The sequence below is a fragment of the Bos indicus genome, chromosome 9 (assembly GCF_029378745.1).
Source record: "Bos indicus isolate NIAB-ARS_2022 breed Sahiwal x Tharparkar chromosome 9, NIAB-ARS_B.indTharparkar_mat_pri_1.0, whole genome shotgun sequence".
Taxonomy (NCBI): domain Eukaryota; kingdom Metazoa; phylum Chordata; class Mammalia; order Artiodactyla; family Bovidae; genus Bos; species Bos indicus.
This window is the reverse complement of record NC_091768.1, coordinates 56,963,946-56,985,960: the sequence shown is the minus strand read 5'-3', so window position 1 is coordinate 56,985,960 and position 22,015 is coordinate 56,963,946. Positions and strand designations below refer to the sequence as shown.

Sequence of the window (22,015 nt, the reverse complement as noted above, 5' to 3'; positions counted from 1 at the left end):
TTTGCTTAGTATCTGTTTGCTGGTGTATTAGTGTTGCTTTTTACATGTTTGCTTATGCCAATGTCTCCACTGAGCTTATGATTTTTATAGACTAAAGCACATAACGAAATGACTTAAATTACCATTTAATGCATATACATACAGCTACATGGCGGAATTTTTGATCACTCCGTTGACATTTTAAGTGTTGATGTTATATTTAAATTAAGAGAGTACCTAAAAACACAGGGAAGAAAATGCCAAGAGTACTCTGAAATGCAAGAGCATTTCACAACATGTTGATATTCATAATGGGGAATCTTTCACAATCTTTGCAAAATGAGATATAAAGGAGTAATGTTTTATAGAGCTATTTATTTACTGCAGTGTTGTATATAATATGGTCCATAATGCCACATAACTATAAATACTTATAAAAGTATGATTCAATGGACAATAAAATGTCCATGGCAAACCAGAACGTTGAATCACATTTAGGTAACAAGCTTTCTGACAGGAAAAATATCTGATGTTTAAAAATACCCATTCATATGCTGATATAATATATACTACAGCAAACTCATTTATTTTCACAAAAAAGGAAAATAATAAGCTCAGCTAAATTTGCAACAATTTAAAGCTTATTAAACCTTGCTAAATATTATTTATATTGCTCATTGGTTAATAAATTCATTTCACCTAAAAGCCTAAGGCAATTGTTGTTTATGTCCTTTCTTACCATTATTACAAAATTTCCAACTTTGTATTTATGATACCTTAATAGTGAAATTGTCACCTACTTGTATTCATTTCCCTAATAGGAAATGCCAAATATAAAATCCTATTAGTCTTCTAATCCAAAGTCACATAGCATGCAATATTTAAACTACTGCTTCAAGAAAAGCAAATGGGAAAAAATAAGCATGTGGTAATGAGTTTTATTTATAAAACTTGATCAGAAACATTGGTTTCCTTACATATTTTGTAAAATACTAATATCTACTTTTAAAAGTAGCTCTGAGAAAACTAACAAGACAAAGTAGCAATATCCTGAAATTCAGAAATTTCTTGTGATGACATATATTTGCTACAATTTTATTATACACACCATCAAAGGTCCTCAAAAGTAGCAAACAGCCCATTATCATGTTTAGCTTTTTACTCAGCACAACTTAAGTGTGTGACTAGTTAATGCAGTGCATAGTTTTCCATTTTAGTTAGCTGCTTATAATCTTCTTGAATGGCTCTTAGCCAAATATAACCAAATTCATCCATTTGGATGAGCAGATTTTAGTCTCTTAATTAGGTTGAAATTATTAAAAGAAGTGAAACTAGTAATAGCATCTACCAAAAAGTGAAAAGCTCCAAGGATAAATGTGCTCTTTTTAACAATTCCCTAGTTAGAAGAAGCCAAGGCTAATTATTAGAAAGGAATACATCTGCAGAACTCTTTTTTCTAGCTCTAAGAACAATTATTTTGTTCAATGCATGAAAAATCAATTTTACTACCAATGAAACTCAGTTAACTTTAATGCTTACTTAAAAATTTATTCCTGAAGGGAAACTTTAGATGGATTGAGACAAAATGAATGCATTTAATGCAACTTTTGGTTTACTATCTTACTAAGAGACTGCAGTGATTTCTACACTGGGAAAGAAGTCTTAGTTTGGCTAGTGTGCTTTTATAGTATGCTTATAAAATTATTTCTAGACACTTATATCAATAATATTTTATTTCCAGTTAGATATTTAACCACATGTAAGCCAACCCATTTTATACATGAAATACACTGTCAATCATCATTGTCTAATATTATCTGCTGATTCATAAGATATGTAGGGTTAAGTTCACTCAAGATATTTTGCACTGATAAAATGTCCATTTCAGTCCAAGATAACACAGAAAGTCATGGTTTATCATGTTAGGGATTGCATGGATGACATATTAGAAACATATATCAGTTTACTTCTCCTTACGAGATAAAAACCATCCTCTATCTCTATTTGTTTTAACTGATGAAGGGTGGAAAATGGGCCACATCTATCATTGGCAAGAAAGGTGCTCAATTTTTTTGTGAATGCCTTCCTATAATGTATATTATTTTACTCACAGAAACCATTCAACTTTCAAGGTTAAGTATGACATTCATACTTCAAACTCAGCCTACTTTTTATATTTAATCTGTAAAATACTTGTCATTTTTTTCATAGCTCTTTCTGACCAATACAGATAACTGCAATATGATCTTAAGCATCTCAAATATTCATTTTAAAAACCTAATCTACTTTAAACAGATTTGCATTGTTCACATTTTACGTTTTTTAAACTAACTTCCAGCTTATGACATGTTCATTTCATGATGTTCTTAAACTCAAAAATCTCTTTCAGACTTTCATTCTTTGCAAACTTTTTATATCCTCACTTATACTTAGGGCTCTTTGACTCCAAACTTTTCATTGTACCAAAGATTAACTTAAGTAACAATGGGGATTACAATTCCCTTTCTTGGAGCCTTTTTACTTAGTAAGGGATGAAGTATGTACCCTCTTTCACAATTAAAATAATACCCAAAGACATTGACATCAAACTAAATTTAAGTAAATGATGTATCTTTCTGGATACATGACACTTAACAGAAGTTTTTTAGAATCTACTTATATTCTCATAAACTTTTATTGGACAGCTTTCACTCATTTATTATAACAGATTTTTACTCTGATATGTGCTTGCTCTGCCATCACTTCTGATTAATAAGAACAGGTAGCACATAGTACAAATTTTGGAGAATCCAAATCATATTTCATAGCAAATTTTATGTTAAAATGTTGAGCATATTAGACTTTTAGTTATCCTTTCATGTATATTTTGAATAATGCTAAAACGTTTTTCAAAAGAGGAAAACAGATTACCTACTGTTTTTAAAGAACTACACACAACCTACCTGGTGATTATACTAAAGAAGTATAAAGTAACTAAAGAGATATGAGTTCATGAAAGGCATATTCTCTGTAATTAGTTAACATTTATAGCCTGGAAACTGACATATGGTCCCACTCACAGAAGAACTCAAAAGATAATGGTTAAAGAGATTTTTTTTTTTAATCTATTTTTCAGAGTTCTAAGTATACCATCTCTACTCCAAGAATTCAATGTCTCATTATAAACCCAACAAAATATTGAACAAGATATGTGAAATCAAAACAATTTAAATGTGAAGAATCTGAATAACTCCACTGGGGAAGGGAAAGAGGTTTTATTTCTTACTTTAAAAAACAGAGGTTGGTATTTTATGAGGAGAAGCACTTACCCCATTGGGTGGAGAGGAAATCCATTCCAACTCTGTTTGTTGTGCTTTAGAATCCAGCAGTAGTACTGAAAAAGAAAGTTGCATTTCTAAATGTTAGATGAAAAGGGAAAATATGTTTGTAAAAGTTATTAAAGTCAATCTAATTTTTAAAACAATTATCACTTTATGATTTAAAATGTATAAACAGTTATTTATATTAGTGAATGATGAAATATAGACCCACCTGACAAAAATATTCCACTTTCTTAAGGGAAGAAAGACATTGAAAAACCAACTTACATTTTTTAATTGAAATGTTAAAATTAATTAGAAACTTGAAAGTATGAAAGCAAAAGTAAAAAAATGATATGTGATGCATACTGATTCAGTAGTAATTATATATTATAAAGAATTCTGTAAACCACTGAGTGCTCTAAATTTTGTCAAATAAAATAGCATTAACATAATAAAGCATAATTCCATATTACTCCTCAGTCACTGACTTGTACTATTCTTCAAAAACTATTTCCTTGTGCCTTTTGAGAATTGGAGTTTATTTTTTTAACTTTCCACACACAATGTCTTCTCTTAAGCCAAAATGACTATAATTAAAAATCATATTAAGCAGTGTTATTATGAGAAAAGTAAATTGCCTATCACTTACAAGATACATTTCTGGGTTATTCAAACATCTGTTTTTAATATTTCTACTTTTTAAATTTACAAATATTTCAAAGCATTAGCTAATTCTCAAAATGGGATATTCAAACTTTGACTTAACTTTTAAAAACAGTTATATTATGCTTTTACGCTACCATAAAGTATAATGCAATTAATATTTATATAAATGTAATAAATGCTCCGGATGCATTTACAATACAATATAATGCAAGGTAATGCATTCAAATGTCACACATTAATATATACCATGCTTCCAATTTGATATATTTTACTGCTTTTTAGGACAATTAATCTCCTAAAGCATTCACTCTTTGCTCAAACTAGTTTCAGAATTATGAGTTTGTATTCTTCAAAAATATTTCCATGATTCCATAGCATTTTAACAAATGAATCAATCTTTCCAGAAATAATGGTGAATATATTTTCAGGCATGTAAATATGCTTGCCATCAACCTCAACAAAATGTTAAAATTTGAACTTAAATGAAATACATGCTTAAATAAACTTTTCAATAACTATGAATAGAGTAAAACACTGTGGTGTTAAAGGTAATGAAAATTGTTTACTCTAAGAAAAGAGAGAAACAGTTGATAATGTGTTCGACTCCTTCACACTAGTCAAGGTTATTCCCTATAACTGAATATAGATATACAAACACTTTTTTCTCAAAATGTTTTATACTTAAGACTCTCAGGGAGACCATGATAGCACTCACCCTTTCGAATAATAATAATAATTTTAAAAGCCACGCTTTTAAAATACTAAGTTGTACTTCGAACTAGGAACATCAATAAATGTTTGGACTACTGAATTTATAGTAAATGATTTTTAAAGTTTATTTTGTTTTTGTCCTCAAATGCACAAACAATGTGGGTTCTATGTACTTTTCTTTAGAGATGATTTATTTTATTATTATTATTATTATTTCCGTCTTTCATAGTGACAAGTGAATTTTAAACCCAGGAGACTTTCTTGGGTCATTTTTGAAGGTGAAATAAGCACAGTGATGATTTACTGCTTTTCCGTTACCCCTCGGTACAGCCTGGGGTGAGAGCCAGGGACCCAGGTGGGGCGGTGATGGCAAACAAGTTAAGAGAGAAACACACGAGCAAATAAAAACAAAAGGGAAACCGGCCCCTGAGCGTTTAACTAGCTCTTAAAGATTCAGCCCGTCTCCCTTCCGCTGTCTGCTCTCTGGACCAGCCGGTAACTGCGCGCTTTTGCCTTCCCGCTCGGAGCACCAGCCTCTCTTCCCTCCCGCGGAGGCGTAGCCTGGCGGTCAATCGGGAACGCGGCGTGCGGTCCCGGGTTCCGGGACTCTGAGCCCTCGCCGCGCGGGCTGGGGTGGGGGATGCGGGGGGTGCGGGTGAGGAGCGAGATGCCGGGCGCGCCGGTGGAGCCGGCACTCGGCCGCGCGGGCAGCAGCGAGAGCCGGGGCGGGGCCGTCGGCGGGGCGGGGCGGGGGCTGCCAGACGGGCGCGCCTGCCGCGCGGAGCATCCATTACGCCTCCGCCAGACCTGGGCACTCCAGGGAACCGGTGGCGCCCTAGCTCCAGAGGGAGCCAGGAGGAGGAGAGAGGCTATCGGGAAGCGTCTCCTGAGAGGGGGCAGCGGCAGCGGCATTAATGGAGAGGAAATATAGCGTCTGCACTTCGCCTCCAAGCGTTAGACTGACTTATATGCGCGCTCCCAGTAGCGGGAACCGACCTCCCCGAGAGAACATGTGCGGGAAAAGTGGAGAAAGGAGGTCTCTCATCTTTCTCTAATCATTCCCATCCGCTCCAGAGAGCTAGGCACCTGCTCCAGGCACTTCCTGGCGCTCGCCCCTGGGTGCCCCGGCGTCGCCTCGGGGCTCGCTCGCTCCCAGAACGGCAGCCCTTGACCGCCGCGACTCGCCGGGTGAGTCGCCACCGAGAAGCGGAGCGCCTTCGCCACCCCCGCCCACCTTTTAAACAGCTCACTTCTGCATGTAAAGAATTCGGCCTCCTAGAATCAGAATCCTCTCCACGTATTTCGCACCCAGAAGAGAAACGCGGGCGAGCAAGCCATTCTGACTGCAGGAACCTCTCCCCCTAGTGATGCAGTTATTTATAGCTCAAACTCCAGCCGGGGTTTGCGCTAGCTCGCACGCGGGGTTTCGCCCCGGCGGTGCAAACTTTTCCTCGGGTCCCGAGATTCCTAAGCAATCAATATAAGTTTGCAGGATTCAATGTCCCTATTCTCTGATGTCACGCGAGTAGAAATGTGGATTTTGGTGTGTATGGCTGTGTGTTTCTAGCAGATGTCTGTTCATCTGCAAGAGCGAAACCGACAGCTGGAAGTTAAGGTTTGCTCTGAATGGGTTCAGCATCAACACAGGTTGCAGATGTGGAAACTGGGGTCAGAAGGTCAGGCTGGATCAAAGAGTAGGTGGTGGCGTTTGGTTGCGGGGGTGGGGAGAGAGGTTTCAGTGACCAAAGAAGGCCCCATGAAGAGAATCGTAAAAAGCAGCACTAAATCAGGAAGTTTTCAGACATAGATGAAGCGAGTACCGATGCCTATCAACTCCCGACCCCAAGACCTATATCTGGTAACAGACCTATATCTGGTAACAGATTTCCTCCATCCTCCACACTTTAGGGACAAGTAATTATTAGTATTCGGCTTTTCAATATCGGGAAATCAGCTTTAGACGTACAGCCTGCACGATAAGGAGGGGAGTGGGTAGACTGTGACACTGCTCAGAAGACGTTTCCATTGACAGGATTTATTTTTCCCCAGCTCCAACTACAGGCACCAAAAGGTATTTTTACCTTCTGTCAATGGTTCAAAGGAGAAGACGAGAGGAAAAAGCCATATACAGGCGTATCTAGCTGCCCCAAAGAATCTTGCTCTCATGAACCAGAACTAGCCCCGGGGTCCATGTCTTTTGCAAGGTTCGATCACTCGTATTCCTTAACTGCAGAACTGTGGGGGCAGAGGTTTGAGGACTTCTGGTCGCCCAGGCGGCATCTTTTTATCAACTGCACAGTCCCAGCCCTCCCTTTATCCCCCTCCCCTTGACCCCCACTCCCACCGCCCGCCCTTGGCCGGGCCGAGCCCGCTGGTCTGCCACTGTCCCCGCGGCCGCCGGGACCTGCGCGGCGCGCGCTGAATGGAGATGTCTCAGGCCGGCGGGGCGCGGGGAGCGCGCCGTCCGCTGCTTCACCTCCGCGGCGTTATTGTTCCGCGCCGGCGTCCGAGCGCCAACCGCAGGCCCGCGCCTGCTCCTCCGACGCAGTGAGCACTTCATTAGTAACCCGAGCGTTCGGAGCTCACACAAGTCACGGCCCCTCAGGGAAGGATCCAGCCGTTCGCCGGCGGGCTGGCCAGGGTTCTAGAGGCTGCACTCCCCGGTCTCCGACCAACTCTGGCCACAGCTTACTCCCAGTGAGACGAACGGCGAGACGAGGAAGAGCAGAGGGCTAGAGGAAGAGATCTGACCTGCCCCGGGTCCGGGAGAACGAGCTCGTCGGCGGTTCCCACACCCCCGAGCTCCCGCCCCCCCAACCCCCCCACCTCCGCCTTCCTTTGATGCTCACGCCCTCTGGACAGTCTGCGCCAGAAATCCCACTCTCGTCGGGCTAACGGCCCTGGGCGCGGGGCTGCAGGCGGCTCAGAGAGCCCGGCTAGCCACCGGCCAGCCTGGAGCGGCCGGAGCGGTGAGGGGGCGGGGAGCCGGCAGGGGAGGGTCGCCGGGCACCAGAGGCGCGGCCGGCAGCCCCGCGGACCAGCCGGCTCTTGCAGGTAGACAGCTAAATAAATAAGTCAGAACAAACTTTGCTTTCCCATCACCTTACCTTCCTTTGCAGCCTGCGCTTCTCCGGTGTGTGCAAAGTGGAGCAGCCAGATGTAGCATAAAATAATCCATGAAGGGTGCCGAGTTTGAAAAACCATGGTGCATGAGCAGGTTTTATCTTAGGTTTCAGTTGAGCCGTAGCTTTTTAAATGCTGTTTGCTCCGAAGTATATGGGCTTTTTATTTTTTATTGCGCTCCACGCATTGATTCCCCTTCTCGATCTCCGGCTGGCTGCTCCACGTTTAGCTTTTAAAAAAATTTTCCCCCCTCCTTTCGTTCACACTGTGTTTGCTGCCTGCAAGTCTCCGACTGCAGACCGGCCGCTTGCTCCACACTCCAATAATATCAATTAGGGGGGAGGGGGCGGGGCTCCGAGCCGAGAGCCTCCGCCACTCGGGTTGAGTGGCAGGCGTAGCCGGCCTCCCAGGCGGCGATTCCCAGAGCTTAGGGGCGGGTCCCAGCGAAACGGCCGCCCCAACCTTGGGGGTTGGGTTAGGGGCGCGGGCCAATCGGCGGCAAGCGGAGTCAGGTTGCGGATCCAGGATTCCCTCCAGGTTCTGAGCTCTCGGCTGGCTCTGGATGCTCCGAGGAGGACGTGGATGGCAGCCGAGGTGCGTGCTGCTGTGGGCGCTTGGCTTTTAGCAATCGCAGCTTTCGCGGAGCAAAATCAATCTTAAAATAACCCTCCTAATTTACAGTCGTGTTTATAGTAGTGCTCCTCGCGCTCATTTAGAAACCAGAGCGATGCAAGCTCTCTCAGCTACCAAGCACGGAGCCGGGACAGTGAAATGAGCTGTGCCTTTAAGTAAAGTGCCTTTCACTTTTTTGTTGTTGTTACTCACAACCTCCGCGGGTCGGGTAACTTTGTTCTTTTTCTTTCTTGAAGGCTTACTACAAGACTCCAAAGACAGTTTTAGGCACCACCCAGCACAATCTCTGATAGAATAAAAGTAATCAAATGTATTATATTCAAACAATGTTTCCAAGAGTTTGCAACAAGCTCTGGCAAGAGAGCCAGACGAAAAGGGAGTGGAGAAAGGAAGTCTTTTGTTTTATGTACCCCCCTCACCCCCGCCCTATCGTTTACCGATAGTTGGTAGGACTAAATAGAACACTGCAAGAGAAACTTCTGAAAGTTCCGAAACGTTTTTCTTACATGCGTATCATTTTCCGAGATTTTCCTGGAATTCCCCCCACTTTGATCGTTTTCCACTTCGCTGCATAAATTACATTTAATTTTAAAGAATGTTACCATGCATTCAATTAATTTAAATTAAGATCAAGACCTCTTTCGCACATATTGAGTACTTTTCAATAATTAGTCAATAATTACCTTTCAAAGGCAAACTAAGAATAAAAAATGTCACCAACAACGCCGGTTGATTTCGTCTAACTAAAATATTGAGGACGACTACCTAGAGGAATCCCATTCCCGTTAGGTAGTTTCAGACACTTTGCAATTCAAAAGATGGGTAATACAATAAGATGAAGAACTTAAAAACCTTAATTGCCAAATCATCAAATCCGAAGGTCAAGCCTAGTAACTTGATCACATGTCTAAGAGGAGCTTCATTTTCTTCCTGTCCTATATATATATTTCCTCCCTTTAAAAAAAAAAAAAAAATTCTGTCATTCATGATTTGCCTCTGTTTAAGAGAGGCAAAAAGTTTGACCTCGTCTAAGACTCCAAACTTTTCCTATCTTTTCAATCTGGATATGTAAAGTAAATTGAATTGTTTCTGGTATTTATAGCAAAGACTTTTCAGAGATGACAGATCCCTAGATTTTAAAATTGTATTTTATGAAAAATTGTCTCCTGTAGTTTTTACTTGCCTAATGCAATTACGAAGAAAAGAGAAATGAGATTTCCTCCCCTCTAACCTATCTTTGGGTCTCTATTTTATTTCTTAAATATTACTTCTTCCTAGCCATTACCCCTATTAAACATTTTAAAAATTATAACTAAAAGCATCTTTAGTGCCCTTTAGAAGATGCATGGAAAATGTAAATCACTTAATAGAGTAACCTTGAAACTAGACAAAAAGATGTAGAGTGCACTTGTTACAGAGATTAAGCAGTGTTTACACAAACGGGTGCTTTAAGGAGTAAAAATTGTAAGGTAAAACACTAGAACTAAGAATGTAGATCCCCACATGTAGGCAATAAAACTGTTAATCTCATATACTCACAGATATTAAACCACTTCTAATAGTTAAAATAATTCTCCAGAATTTCAACACTTTCCCCAGGGTCTCATCCCCACTTCTTAGAATGACACCAAGGTAGCCTTTAAAGTTTAAAATATTCCTTTCATCTATTGAATGACTAATACTCAGTGATGTGAATACAAATACCTTTCCATTAGACCAGGAAACCAAAGAAGTAACATCCTTCACTCTGATGAGTGTAGGTGGTGTAAGGAATCTCCTTATTGTGTCCCTTCTATCAGACATAGAGGCATGTTCAGCCTCGCTTTCATTTTTAGAAACAAGAGACTTTGCATTAAATGCACACGTGCCAGACTGCTAACAGTTTTGCCTGCAGAGTTGCACAATGATACTCATTTTCAGGTTTACCAACCTTCTTTCTTTTGTATCTAGGTAAGTGATGAAAAAGTCATGGAATTTAACTTAAAGTAAATGACTTAGTCAAGGAAAGGATGATTGTTATACTGTTTTATACAGTATATATTTTAATATATAAAAACTGTATAAATTAGCAATAGACTCATTGACTAACAGCAAAGTCTATAAACCTCTTTGTACATGAAGCCATTGAAATAAAAAATAATTAGTTCACAAAACTGTCCTATTTTATAATAACTTAAAATAGTTAATTCCTTTATATCACTTTTAAAATGGTTTATTTTAGCATCTTATCTATTTGTGCATATTATTGCTAAGGCAAATTTTAGAAAAGCAAATGTATGTATGTTTGTAACATGTATTAGAAATCATTTTCCTGAACTATACCAAATGGCATATATATAACCAACACATGTGAGCCAAAGCAGAAATTCCAGAAAAATTGTTTTTTAATTTTTATATATTTGTTGGGAAATGCAGTTAATAGAATACCCTGCTTATATTTAGATAACTTTGGAAAAAAGAGACCAAAACTTTAATATTACATTTATAAACCCTCTTTCGAAACATCTGTCTTAACTGTATAGCAGAAAGATGACAAATGCATGTTTTCAGATTCAAAGAAAATATGCCCAATAGTTATGTGCTGTTATTTTTATCTATCTGATTACTGATAATCACACATAACTGTACATATATGGAAATAAATGTACAAATTCAGGAAACATTCCAAATGAGGGTACAGCTATTAACTTCATTTAACTTGCTTCAACACTAATATTTATTTTACCTCACTGTTAATCTCTGGGAGATATTTTCCAATTTTAAGAGAGGAATAGTTACTTAGGAGTACATTCTAATGACTTCAGGGAATAAGTTCCATAAATTTTCAAATAAAAGCCTTTGTGTGTGTGTGTGTGTGTGTGTGTGTGTGTGTGTGTGTGTGTAGTAAACAGGCCTTCAGAGGGGAAAGGAGAAACCTGAGACTTTAGTTACAAACCCAAGGCTGCCAAACTAAATAGTTAACAGTGACAACAAAATCAAAGGTCTGTTTCTGAACCTAGTAGTTTTGCACTTACTCTCTAAATGCATTCACAGCTGGTAAATGTGGAAATGCAAGTTCATCACAGAAAAGGGGTAATTTAAACTGAATTAGAAAAGGTCCTGTACAGAAGAAACTGATTATAAATAGAAAAAAAAAATTATGTCTCAGTTAATAGATATTACAGAAAATTGGGTTCTCTATTTGTGATTTCAGTCTAAATGTAAACAAATCTTTCCACTGTGCAGGAAAATCACTTACATGTTTACATTAGCATGATTTATGTAGTATATATAAAATATTTACTTGTAGTCCAGTGTAAAAAATGTACATAGGCAAAGCTCATAAATAGCAATGATTTTACTTATTCTTCAGATTTTCAGATTTATCTAGTAGTATAGGAAGTTAGAAGTCAGATATCAGAAGTCAAGGCTATATTTTGTGCCTTTATAAAAGTTCATTCACTTTTGCATGGTTGGATAAATTGGTAACACTTAGAAGATTAAAATTATAATTCTTTAACTGCAATTACTGAGTTAATTCAAGAGAGCTTAACAAAAATAGTTTATCAAAATTATAAGTCCAATTGAATATTGCCGAGGTGTCACTCTGAAATTTTCTGATCACTTAAAATGTGTTAAATAAAATAGTGTTAAATAAAATAACTTTAATTATTTGATTATTATTAAAAGAATTAGTAAACATAGCAGAGAAATGTGACACATTATATTCAAATTCATTAACACATGCCCACTTGTGCTTAAGAATTTATTTTCCAAATTTGGTTTGCTGGAGGAGGCTCGTCCATTACTTATAGTTCTCTATTCCATAAATCACCAGCACTGAGAGGAAGAACTAGCTTAAATTATGCAAATTACTTCTACATGCTACATGGTTTTTCATCTTGCAACTTTTTAGTTCTTCAAACCCAGTGGATTTTCAGATGTCAAGGAGATCTGTGATAATTCAGTGACCACCAGGGGGCATCAGGATCTCTGGGTGTCCTGAGTAACCAAGCCCACAGTGAATAAGGATGAGGTAATTATAAAATTATTTACATACATAATTATGTGTATATACATATATGTGTGTGTGTGTATAACTTTATATATGTGTATATATATAATAAATACATACTTGTTCCTTTGACACTTTTAAGTTTCTTATACTCTGTACCTATACCAGTGTACTAAACGCCTTTGTAAAAAATTGTGAGATGCTATATAACCTATTTCAAACTGTTCAGGCCATATTTAACTGAATAGATTCTGAAGGCACCTTAGAAGGTGAATTATATTGCAGAAAAGCTCTCTCCGATTCTTTTAAACCAAGCATCTGAGGAACTCTGTCTCCAGGTAGACCTCAGATACTCTCTTGCTTTCCACCCACTTTACTCCTAAAGTCTTTCACCCTCGAAACATGGCCAGGCTGGGATTGAGTGTTCCCTCAGACTTGATAGTACAGTTTTTAAGGATCCTGTGATATGCCCAGGACTCTCTTGCTTGAGGAACATTTTATAGGCCACTTCTACCCATGGTCTTCTGCCATGGTTAATACTAAAAATGAAATTTTGTCAAAATTTGCCTGCTTGATCTCAAGGAGGTCTAAGAAAAGGTCTGAACAATAGTAATCTTATGCATCAAAGTAATTTAGAAATAATATTTCTATGTTACAGGGAAAAGAATTTAGAAATAGTGTGCCCTAGCTATAAAATTATAAAGTTGAGGGTACTTTTTCCACTAAGTCTGCTCCCCTGCTAGTTCAGACAGTAAAGACTTCTGTAATACTAGGAGAACTGGGTTCAATCCCTGGATGGGGAAGATCCCCTGGAGAAGGAAATAGCAACCCACTCCAGTGTTCTTGCCTGGAGAATTCCATGGAGAGGAGCCTAGTGGGCAAAAAGTCACATACGACTGAGCGACTAACACTTTCACTTTCAAGTGTGGAATTCTGTACACTGCCAAAGGTGTTGCCTTCTGCTGCTGCTGCTGCTGCTAAGTCGCTTCAGTCGTGTCCGGCTCTGCGCGACCCCATAGACGGCAGCCCACCAGGCTCCCCTGTCCCTGGGATTCTCTAGGCAAGAACACTGGAGTGGGTTGCCATTTCCTTTTCCAATGCACGAAAGTGAAAAGTGAAAGGGAATTCTCTCAGTCATGTCCGACTCTTCGCGACCATGGACAGCAGCCTACCAGGCTCCTCCATCCATGGGATTTTCCAGGCAAGAGTACCGGAGTGGGGTGCCATCGCCTTCTCCGGTTGCCTTCTACTACCCCTTAACTAGGCCCACAGCGTATTCTCTGTGGAGAAAGTGGGCAAATTTCTGGGAGGAAAAGTGTGTTAAGTCCCTAATGCAGTCCCATTTGAATTTCAACAATATTAGAAGCTCTAAATACTAGAATGGCTCTGACCGAGACGTAAATACACCTAAAGACCTCAAAGAAGTCCTCATTGAGAGGGGAATGAAAATTCTGGGCTTAAAATTTGCTGGGTGAACCTACATGCCTGAGGCTCAGAAGCGCTCTGAACCCAGCCACCCAGGTATGATGTTTGTCCTAATTATCTAAGTCTGGACTAAAAGAGACATACCATTAGACCTCAAATGTTGAGTGACGGAGCAAGGTTTCACTGCAGTAATTCTGTGTAAAGCTAGGTTTCAAATGTTATACAGTGTGGCAGTAAGGAAAATGAAGACATTAGCGGACTGAACAAATGAATCGTTGAGAAGAAATATGATCCCTTTGAACAGACTGTACTTCTAGAAGTTCTTAGACAATTGTGGAGAAAAGAAAACCTCAAGAAGGAGATGCTAGATTTCCCTTTCAGTTGAACTGAGCCAATTAAAATAGACAAATGACTATATACTTTTCCTTGATGATGCGGATCAAATAGATTACAGATTCACAATCTAAAACACATAATATTTCAGTAAAAGAATATTGACATAAACCTTGATTAAAATAGTATTTTCAAGTATTAAATATTTAGAAAGGCACAGGGGTCATATTCAGATGAACAAAGCATAGCCCAATACTCTCAAGACCTAACGCCATCAGGATTCCTTTGTGATTCATGTTTCCTTTTAGAAACAGGAAGATCATATGTTTAGAGAAATAGGTAACTAGCCAATTTTACTCAGTGTTGATTTCAGCCATGAGAACAATGATGATATTTAACATAGTCACACTTTTAACCATAAATTGCAGTGATTCAATGCTACAATAAGGATCATCATCCGCCTTGTCCAAAGGTCTTTTCTTCTCCCCTCTCTGCACTCAGATCAGATAAAAAAAAAAAAAAAATCATGAACATTCATACTCCATCTCAAGATTCTGTGAGTATATTATTATCATTGCTTGGTTATGTAGATGCATTTGCTTTAGCTAAAGCTACAAAGTTAAGCTGATACATTCTCTAGTTGATTTTAGATTGATGAAATGACTGAGGTCAATCTCAGTTTAATTAAGTATTTTAATATCTGATAGTCACTCTCTCGGCAGTCTTTTATGCAACAAGCTCTGGTGGCAAATTGTGTAAAACTAAAGATGTAAAAAACACTACAGAAATTTGCCTCATTTAAGGTAGATGATAATCAGAAAAGGCAAAACCAACTTTATCTACCTCACAAGTACAGGGAAAGGAAATTTAATCTGCATTCCAATAAAGAAGGACAAGACCCCTTATGAGAGTTCTTTCAAATCTCAACATGGATTTAATGTTTCTATGCAATCACATCTGTCTTTATTTTAACAATTTATCATATATTTACATGGTAACTTTGAATTAAATTTTGAGGAACAATCACCTTCTAAGTTTGAATAAAGGTATACTATAATAAGTACAATATGGGAAACTGTCCAGTAGAGCATCACGTTTTAAATGGTAGTTATGTCCATTTTAGAGGATAACAGCTGTTATTCAATCTATTACACTTGTTCCCAAGGCTACACAACAGGATGGTGAAAGATACTAAATAAAAAAGTGTGGGGGGAAGCAGTCACAAATTTAGGATGAATATTATAGTTCTATGTGTTCAAATATTTCAGAATATAATATTTTTAAAATTTGCTCTACAGTCACCCCTTTGATATTTCATTGTATTTGCCCTGTTTTTATTTTCTGTTTATCTTTCCTCTCTTCAGCTCTGATTAATCTGCTACTTATTCCATCCAATAGAATTCTTATTTCCATGGCTTGTTTTTTATTTAGTTTTAGAAATTGTTTTTTATCTTGTTTTGTTTTTCTAATTTCCAGTTATTTTTTCACAGTATCTTATTCATTTAGGGTTACAGTATGAATCTTTTATGTCTTTAACCAATTTACAGGGATTTCTTTTATCAGTTATAGTTTTATTAAATTGTCTATTTCATGTAGGTCTTGATGTAATCCACCCATTTGTAGTATCTGCTGACTGTTGTTCATGGTGAGATCAGGGCATATTTTGGTGATGGTGGATCCTTTCTAACTTTGGGGTTTTGAGATATATACACACTTATATATATACATACACATACACACACATTTTTATATATATATATATATATACATATATATATATATATACTTGTATATACAAATATATATATATGCTCTTTTGGTTATGTTAAGGACATATTTACCTGTTGTCATTTTTGTTAAATGTGATTTTGGTTTTTAATCACAAAAGAATATTGATTTTTCACAAATACATTTTCAGGCCCTGTGGAGATGAACATGTAGTGTTCTTTTTAGATATCATTTCCTTAATGTTACTCCTGACTCAAACTTCACTTATCATCCTAGTTAAAACAAAATGTCCCCCTTTCCCAGCCTCCACCCCTTCCTCTATTTTATTATACCCTTAACACTTATAATCAGACACTGGCTGGCTGAATCCCAGGCTGTCTTATTTTGGACTGCTATAACAAGTACCATAGCCTCAATGGCATATAAACAACAGAAATTTGTTTCTCAGTTTTAGATGCTGAGAAGTCAAGATCAAGGTACATGCAGACTTGGTGTCTAATGAGGGCCTACTTTCTGGTTAATAGATAGTCATCTATTTGCTGTGTTCTCACACATCAGAAGGGGCAAAGGGGCTCTCTTAGGCCACTTTTACAAGCGCACTCGTTCACAAGGGCTCTGCCTTCATGACCTAATCACTGCCCAAAGGTCCCACCTCCTAATAGCATCACCTTGCTGCTGCTGCTAAGTCACTTCAGTCGTGTCTGACTCTGTGTGACCCCATAGATGGAAGCCCACCAGGCTCCCCCGTCCCTGGGATTCTCCAGGCAAGAACACTGGAGTGGGTTGCCATTTCCTTTTCCAATGCATGAAAGTGGAAAGTGAAAGTGAAGTCGCTCAGTCATGTCCGACTCTTAGCGACCCCATGGACTGCAGCCTACCAGGCTCCTCCATCCATGGGATTTTCCAGGCAAGAGTACTGGAGCGGGGTGCCATTGCCTTCTCCGAATAGCATCACCTTAGAGGTTATGATTTCAACACATGAATTTGGGGAGGCACAAATATTCAGTTCCTGTGCATATGCATACTCACTCAGTTGTTTCCAACTCTTTGAGACCACATGGACTGCAATCCACCAGGCTTTTCTGTCCATAGGATTTTCCAGGTAGGAATACTGGAGTGGGTTTCCATTTCCTCTTCCAAGGGATCTTCCCCACCCAGGGATCGAACCCAAGTTTCCTGTGTCTCCTGCATCGGCAGGCAGATTCTTTACTTCTGTGCCACCTGGGATTCCTTCAGAGAAGTCATTTTCTTTCTCATCCAGAGCCCAGACTATAAAGTTTCCTTAATGATTAGAATGTTTTCTAGTCCAGGGGTCCTCAATCTCTGGGATCTAATACCTGATTGTATTGCTGATCCTGCTCACAGAATCAGTTTTCTCTCTGTGTCTCACTGTGTGCATGGTTTGCTGAACCCATGGTAGGCAAGGCATGAGCTAAGAGACTGGAAGAAAATGAAAGGAGCCAAAGGAACTGCAGACATGTTTATTGTCTCCTGGCTGGCACAGCAGCTGTAGCAGCAGACATAACACAACGTAATTGCACACAATCCTGACAGGCTCTTCCAGGTGAAGCTTATATATACTTACAGAACAAAAGTAGCCTGTGGCCAAGTGGGTACCTCATGACATGCATGTGCAATGCTATAAGTGATCTCAGCTATTACATAACCATGTAAAGTCATTGTTTACAGAACATGAGGTGAGACGACATGAGAGCATGGGGCAAGGAAGCTCAACTGGCACCATCTTATTAATTTTCCCACACTGATGATCTGAAGTGGAGCTGATATAATAACAATAGAAATAAAGTACACAATAAATCTAATGCGCTTGAATCATCCCCAAAATAACCCCCCTACCTGTCTGTGGAAAATTGTCTTCCATGAAACTGGCCCCTGGTGCCAAAAAGGTTGGGGACTGCTGTATCTAGTCAACCTTCTATTAGGGGCACAATCCACCATCAGACGTGTGTGTGTGTGTGTGTGTGTGTCTCCACTGCAGATCTCTGCCTCCTCTCCCAGCAAAAGACAACTCATTCAGGCACCTGTCTCAATAGACCAATAAGAGAACCCCTACCCTGGCAGCTGAAATATTGGATGACAGCTTGCCCCTGGGTTTCCCTTCCCTCTTCACTCCCAGAGCCTTTCTCTCTCTTTCTTCTGAGCAAGGCCTGGCCATCACATGGCTGGACGTTTGCAGCACAAGGGCATTTGGACTATCTAGTCAACGTCTTGTCTGGACCAGGAGCTGTCACATCCCTACCAGTTGTAGTCTCCCTTGCTAACAATGAGAACATATCTAAGCCTCCAGCAAACAGTCATCTTGTAGATGGTTTTTTTTTTCTTTCTATAAATAAAAAATAAATCTGATTCTCCATTTTTTTTTCCTTTAAAGTTTCTTTTAAAAATAAATTGTTTAAGAATTATGGGAAGATGGCAGCGATTGTGGAAGCATAATTTGTGTCTTCCATGATTCCCACATAACACAGGGCCATTGAGATATTAAAATCAAAATCCACTAACAATATTTCAACAAGAGCAGGTGGTGCTAGTGGTAAGGAATCCAATTGCCAATGCAGGAGATGCCTGAGAAAAGGGTTGGATCCCTGGGTTGGGAAGATCCCCTGGAGGAGGGCATAGCAACCCACTCCAGTATCCCCCTGTATTCACAAAATACAAACCGGTGGACAATATCCACTTGACCTGCCTAGTTTCACCCTAAAAGTGGGGAAAGCAGAAAGAAGCAAGTGTCACCGGACACCAGAAGGCTGGGCACATTTTCATTAAAGCAGCACAGTGAGCCCAGCCCTACCCCTTTCCAGAAGAGCCCCACACATGCTCTGTGCAGGCAATATGTAGGGCCCCACACCAGAGCTCAGAGCTTGAGTGGTGAAGGAGTCCAGCAAGGAGGTGCAGTTGAAGGCAGAGGATCTTGGCTAAACTCCACCAGTGAATGAGGCAGACATCTAAACTAACGCATGAAAGTCTTTATATCCTCACACTGAACTGTCAGGGTTCCACTGGGACTAGACTGCACAATGGACATCAACAATAAGGAGTGGAATCAAAATGAAGTTGGATGGGAACAGTAAAGACGAACGCCAGGGAAGCTTGAATTCAGGTCAGGAACCAGGAAAAGCAAAAAAGGCACTGGTGTCTGACATGAAACTCGAGGGGCTCCAAACAACTCAGAAATCAAAGTAAATGAAAATTTTAAGGCAATAATTCTTCAAAAAGGGAATTTAATGCCAAAAATCCTTGACGAGCAAAATCTCAAACTTTTAAAGATAGAATCATTAACAGTTTGATGCGGAGCCATTCTGGAGCCTAGAGGCAAAAGGAAAAATCAGTAGTGCTGATCCTGATTATACGACAGTGTTTCATGAAAATGTTCCAGGCACCCTCCTTGAGAAGTTTACGAAAGAACCTGCTTCAGAAATAAAAATAACTGAAGAGTCATTGCAGTAAAGATTAGTGTGAAGATTAAAGGAAGGTTTAAAAAAAAATAGTATGTAATTGATACAGATTTGGGTCCTCAGACTCTATTTAATCAATTGAAATCTGCTGAGGAATTCAGACAGGGCTTTATTGGGACTCCTGTTGCACCAAGGGAGTGAAAGCAAGTAACAAGTGCCCTTGCTTGCTGTTGAAGGTGGGGAGGGGATTGTTTCCTTAAAGAGGTGAGGGTATGGGTGTATCATTGGATGCTGGAGGGGTGGCTTTGGTGGTCTGCCCACCCCTTTGGTGCTGCTGTGTGCAGTGATCACGCACAGTACCCTCCATTGATCCTAGCACTTCAGAAGTGGCAGTGGGTTTGTGGCCTTTTGGTATCTTATTGTTTGTAATTAACCAGACTTTGGGTGCCTGTGGTTAATTTTGGTCCTATATATTCTGCTGCTGGAGGAGACTTTTCTCCAGGTGCAAGCATTCAGGTAAAGGGGCCCAGGTTCCAGCCTATGTCATAATAGCTTTATATTCTGAAAATGCAGGTATGATACAAAAAATTGGGAAAGGGGAGGAGAGAATTGAAATCTGGTGTGAATGTCTATTTTCAGAAGTCACAACTAGTTCTTATATTTTTCCTAGCTTATCATAGTTTATGATTCTGAGGTATAGTTAACAATCAAACATTATGTTAATTTCAAATGTATAACATGATTCAACATTTCTGCATATAGTAAAATATCAACACACAAAAAATATTAATTTTAGTATGTGACAAATTCCCATCATTAATGTAAGTAACAGGTGGAGCTTTTTAAATGAGGTAGGTGCCCTGATGTATTCAGAGCAATAAGTCAGACTGGGGTGAACATCCTTGAAGCAACTGGCATTTCAGATTGGTTTTGGGTTTCAGGAATAGCTGGTCACATACAGCTGATGATTAACATTTCAGAGAGAAGAGATAGTATATAAAGAGCACAGCAGGGTATGCCCATGTTATAGAAGAACAGACACTTCCAAACATTTGAAGAAATGTAATTGGAATGATCTTGAAAGTAGATATTATGAAGACTAACCACAGGTGTGAGTTAGGAAGCAGAACCTCTGAGTTGATCCTTGAGATGAATATAATCCAGGTGGGCACCTGGACTGCTGCCTGTGGAAGACAAGACGCCGGCCCAGAGGGTCCAACCACGTTTACACGGAATTCTTAACCCACAGGAACTGGGAAAATAAACGGTGGTGGTTATGTTAAGCTGCTGACTTGGAGGCTAATTTATTGTGCAATTGTCCGAAACTAATACAGGAAGTTTCACAAACTTTTGTGGGTGTCTAATTTCCAAATTAATTTTCTCCAGCTTAAAATGCCTCTAAGTAGTCTTTTTCCTCATACATCAGAGCACTGAAGTATGGGGGTTCAGTTGCTCCATATATTTATTATTTTCCATATTTTTTTTACCATTCTGTGTGGTGATATATTGTGGTTTTAGTATTTATCTGATGAGTAATGAACTTGAATACATTTTTATACATTTATTGGCTATGTGAATATCATTTATAAGCATCTGATAAAAATTTTTCTCTTTGAGTTGTCTATTATAGATTATAGTGGTGGTTCATATATCTAGATATGCATCCTTTATCAGGTGTACTTTGTGTTTTGCCTTTTTACTCTGTTAATATAATCTTTGATACAAAGAAATTCTTGATTTTCTTCTGGGATTAGTAATGTTAATATCTTGTTCAAGCAATCTTTGCCTGATTTGGTGCCACAAAGATATTTCTTTGTGTTTTCCTCTGTCATCTGTATTGTTTTCCCTTTCATACTGGAATTTGCAATCCACCTAGAATTGTTTTTCGTTTATGATGGAAGGTAGAGATCAAGATGCAATTTTTCCCCCATGAAGTATATAATAGACCCAGCATCATTTCTTCAAAAGACCTACTTTTCTGCATTGTACTATAACAGAGCTTTGATCATAATCTGGTGGATGACTATGTGTGTGAAAGATTCTTCTAAGTGTTTGTGATATTCAGTTGTCGAAAAAGCCATACTAGTCAGAAAACCGGCATATTTACCTATTTATTTTTGAGTAAGGGGGGAATGTGCTATTTAAAATTCTGTGCCATTGCATGGCTTCACAGAGATCTCATTCTTGTTGATAGGACTTCAAAAACCTTTTGTTATAATTTGAGACAATGTCTAGTTATTGTTCATTTGAAGTTTATCCTGATCTTTGGAAAAATATATTGCTTACTTAAGACAAACCTACAGATGTTTCATCTGCCTTAATTCTTCCTGTTTCACTGGACAGGAAGCAGCATTCAGTGCCACAAGTGATGTTATGAATTATGGCAAGAATAAAGAAGCTTTTAAAGACATGTCCATCAATTTTTTCTGAGAGAGATAAGAGCCTTGAAGCCATGCGTTCCTACTGCTTCCTGTTCTTTGCCTTCCTCCCTTATCCCACATGGGACATAATACAGACTGAGAGTGATTATAAACAAAATGATTATAGAAATTTAGAACCTTAGGTAAAAATACAACATTTAAGTTTCAAACATATCACCTGTTCCCTAGCATTTAAATGATTCTGTTAACCTGGGCTCTCTGCTTCCAGGATTGCGCATACTCTCAGTTCATTCTCAATAGTCTGCTAGAGCCAGGGTCCCCAGCCTT

The 22,015-nt window shown here is 39.1% G+C and overlaps 1 protein-coding gene across 6 annotated transcripts in view; it reads right to left on the bottom strand.

The window, feature by feature from the left end:
- Nucleotides 1-8,089, bottom strand: part of EPHA7 (EPH receptor A7) — a 210,512-nt gene extending 202,423 nt beyond the window's left edge. For all 6 annotated transcript variants that reach the window (XM_070796062.1, XM_070796063.1, XM_070796064.1 and 3 more), the window contains exons 1-2: nucleotides 7,766-8,089; nucleotides 3,288-3,352 (exon numbers count right to left, since the gene is read on the bottom strand). In XM_070796062.1, coding sequence (XP_070652163.1) covers nucleotides 3,288-3,352; nucleotides 7,766-7,862 — 162 coding nt within the window. In that variant the 5' untranslated portion in view covers nucleotides 7,863-8,089. The remainder of the gene's footprint in view (nucleotides 1-3,287; nucleotides 3,353-7,765) is intronic.
- Between the last annotated feature and the right edge of the window lie 13,926 nt (nucleotides 8,090-22,015).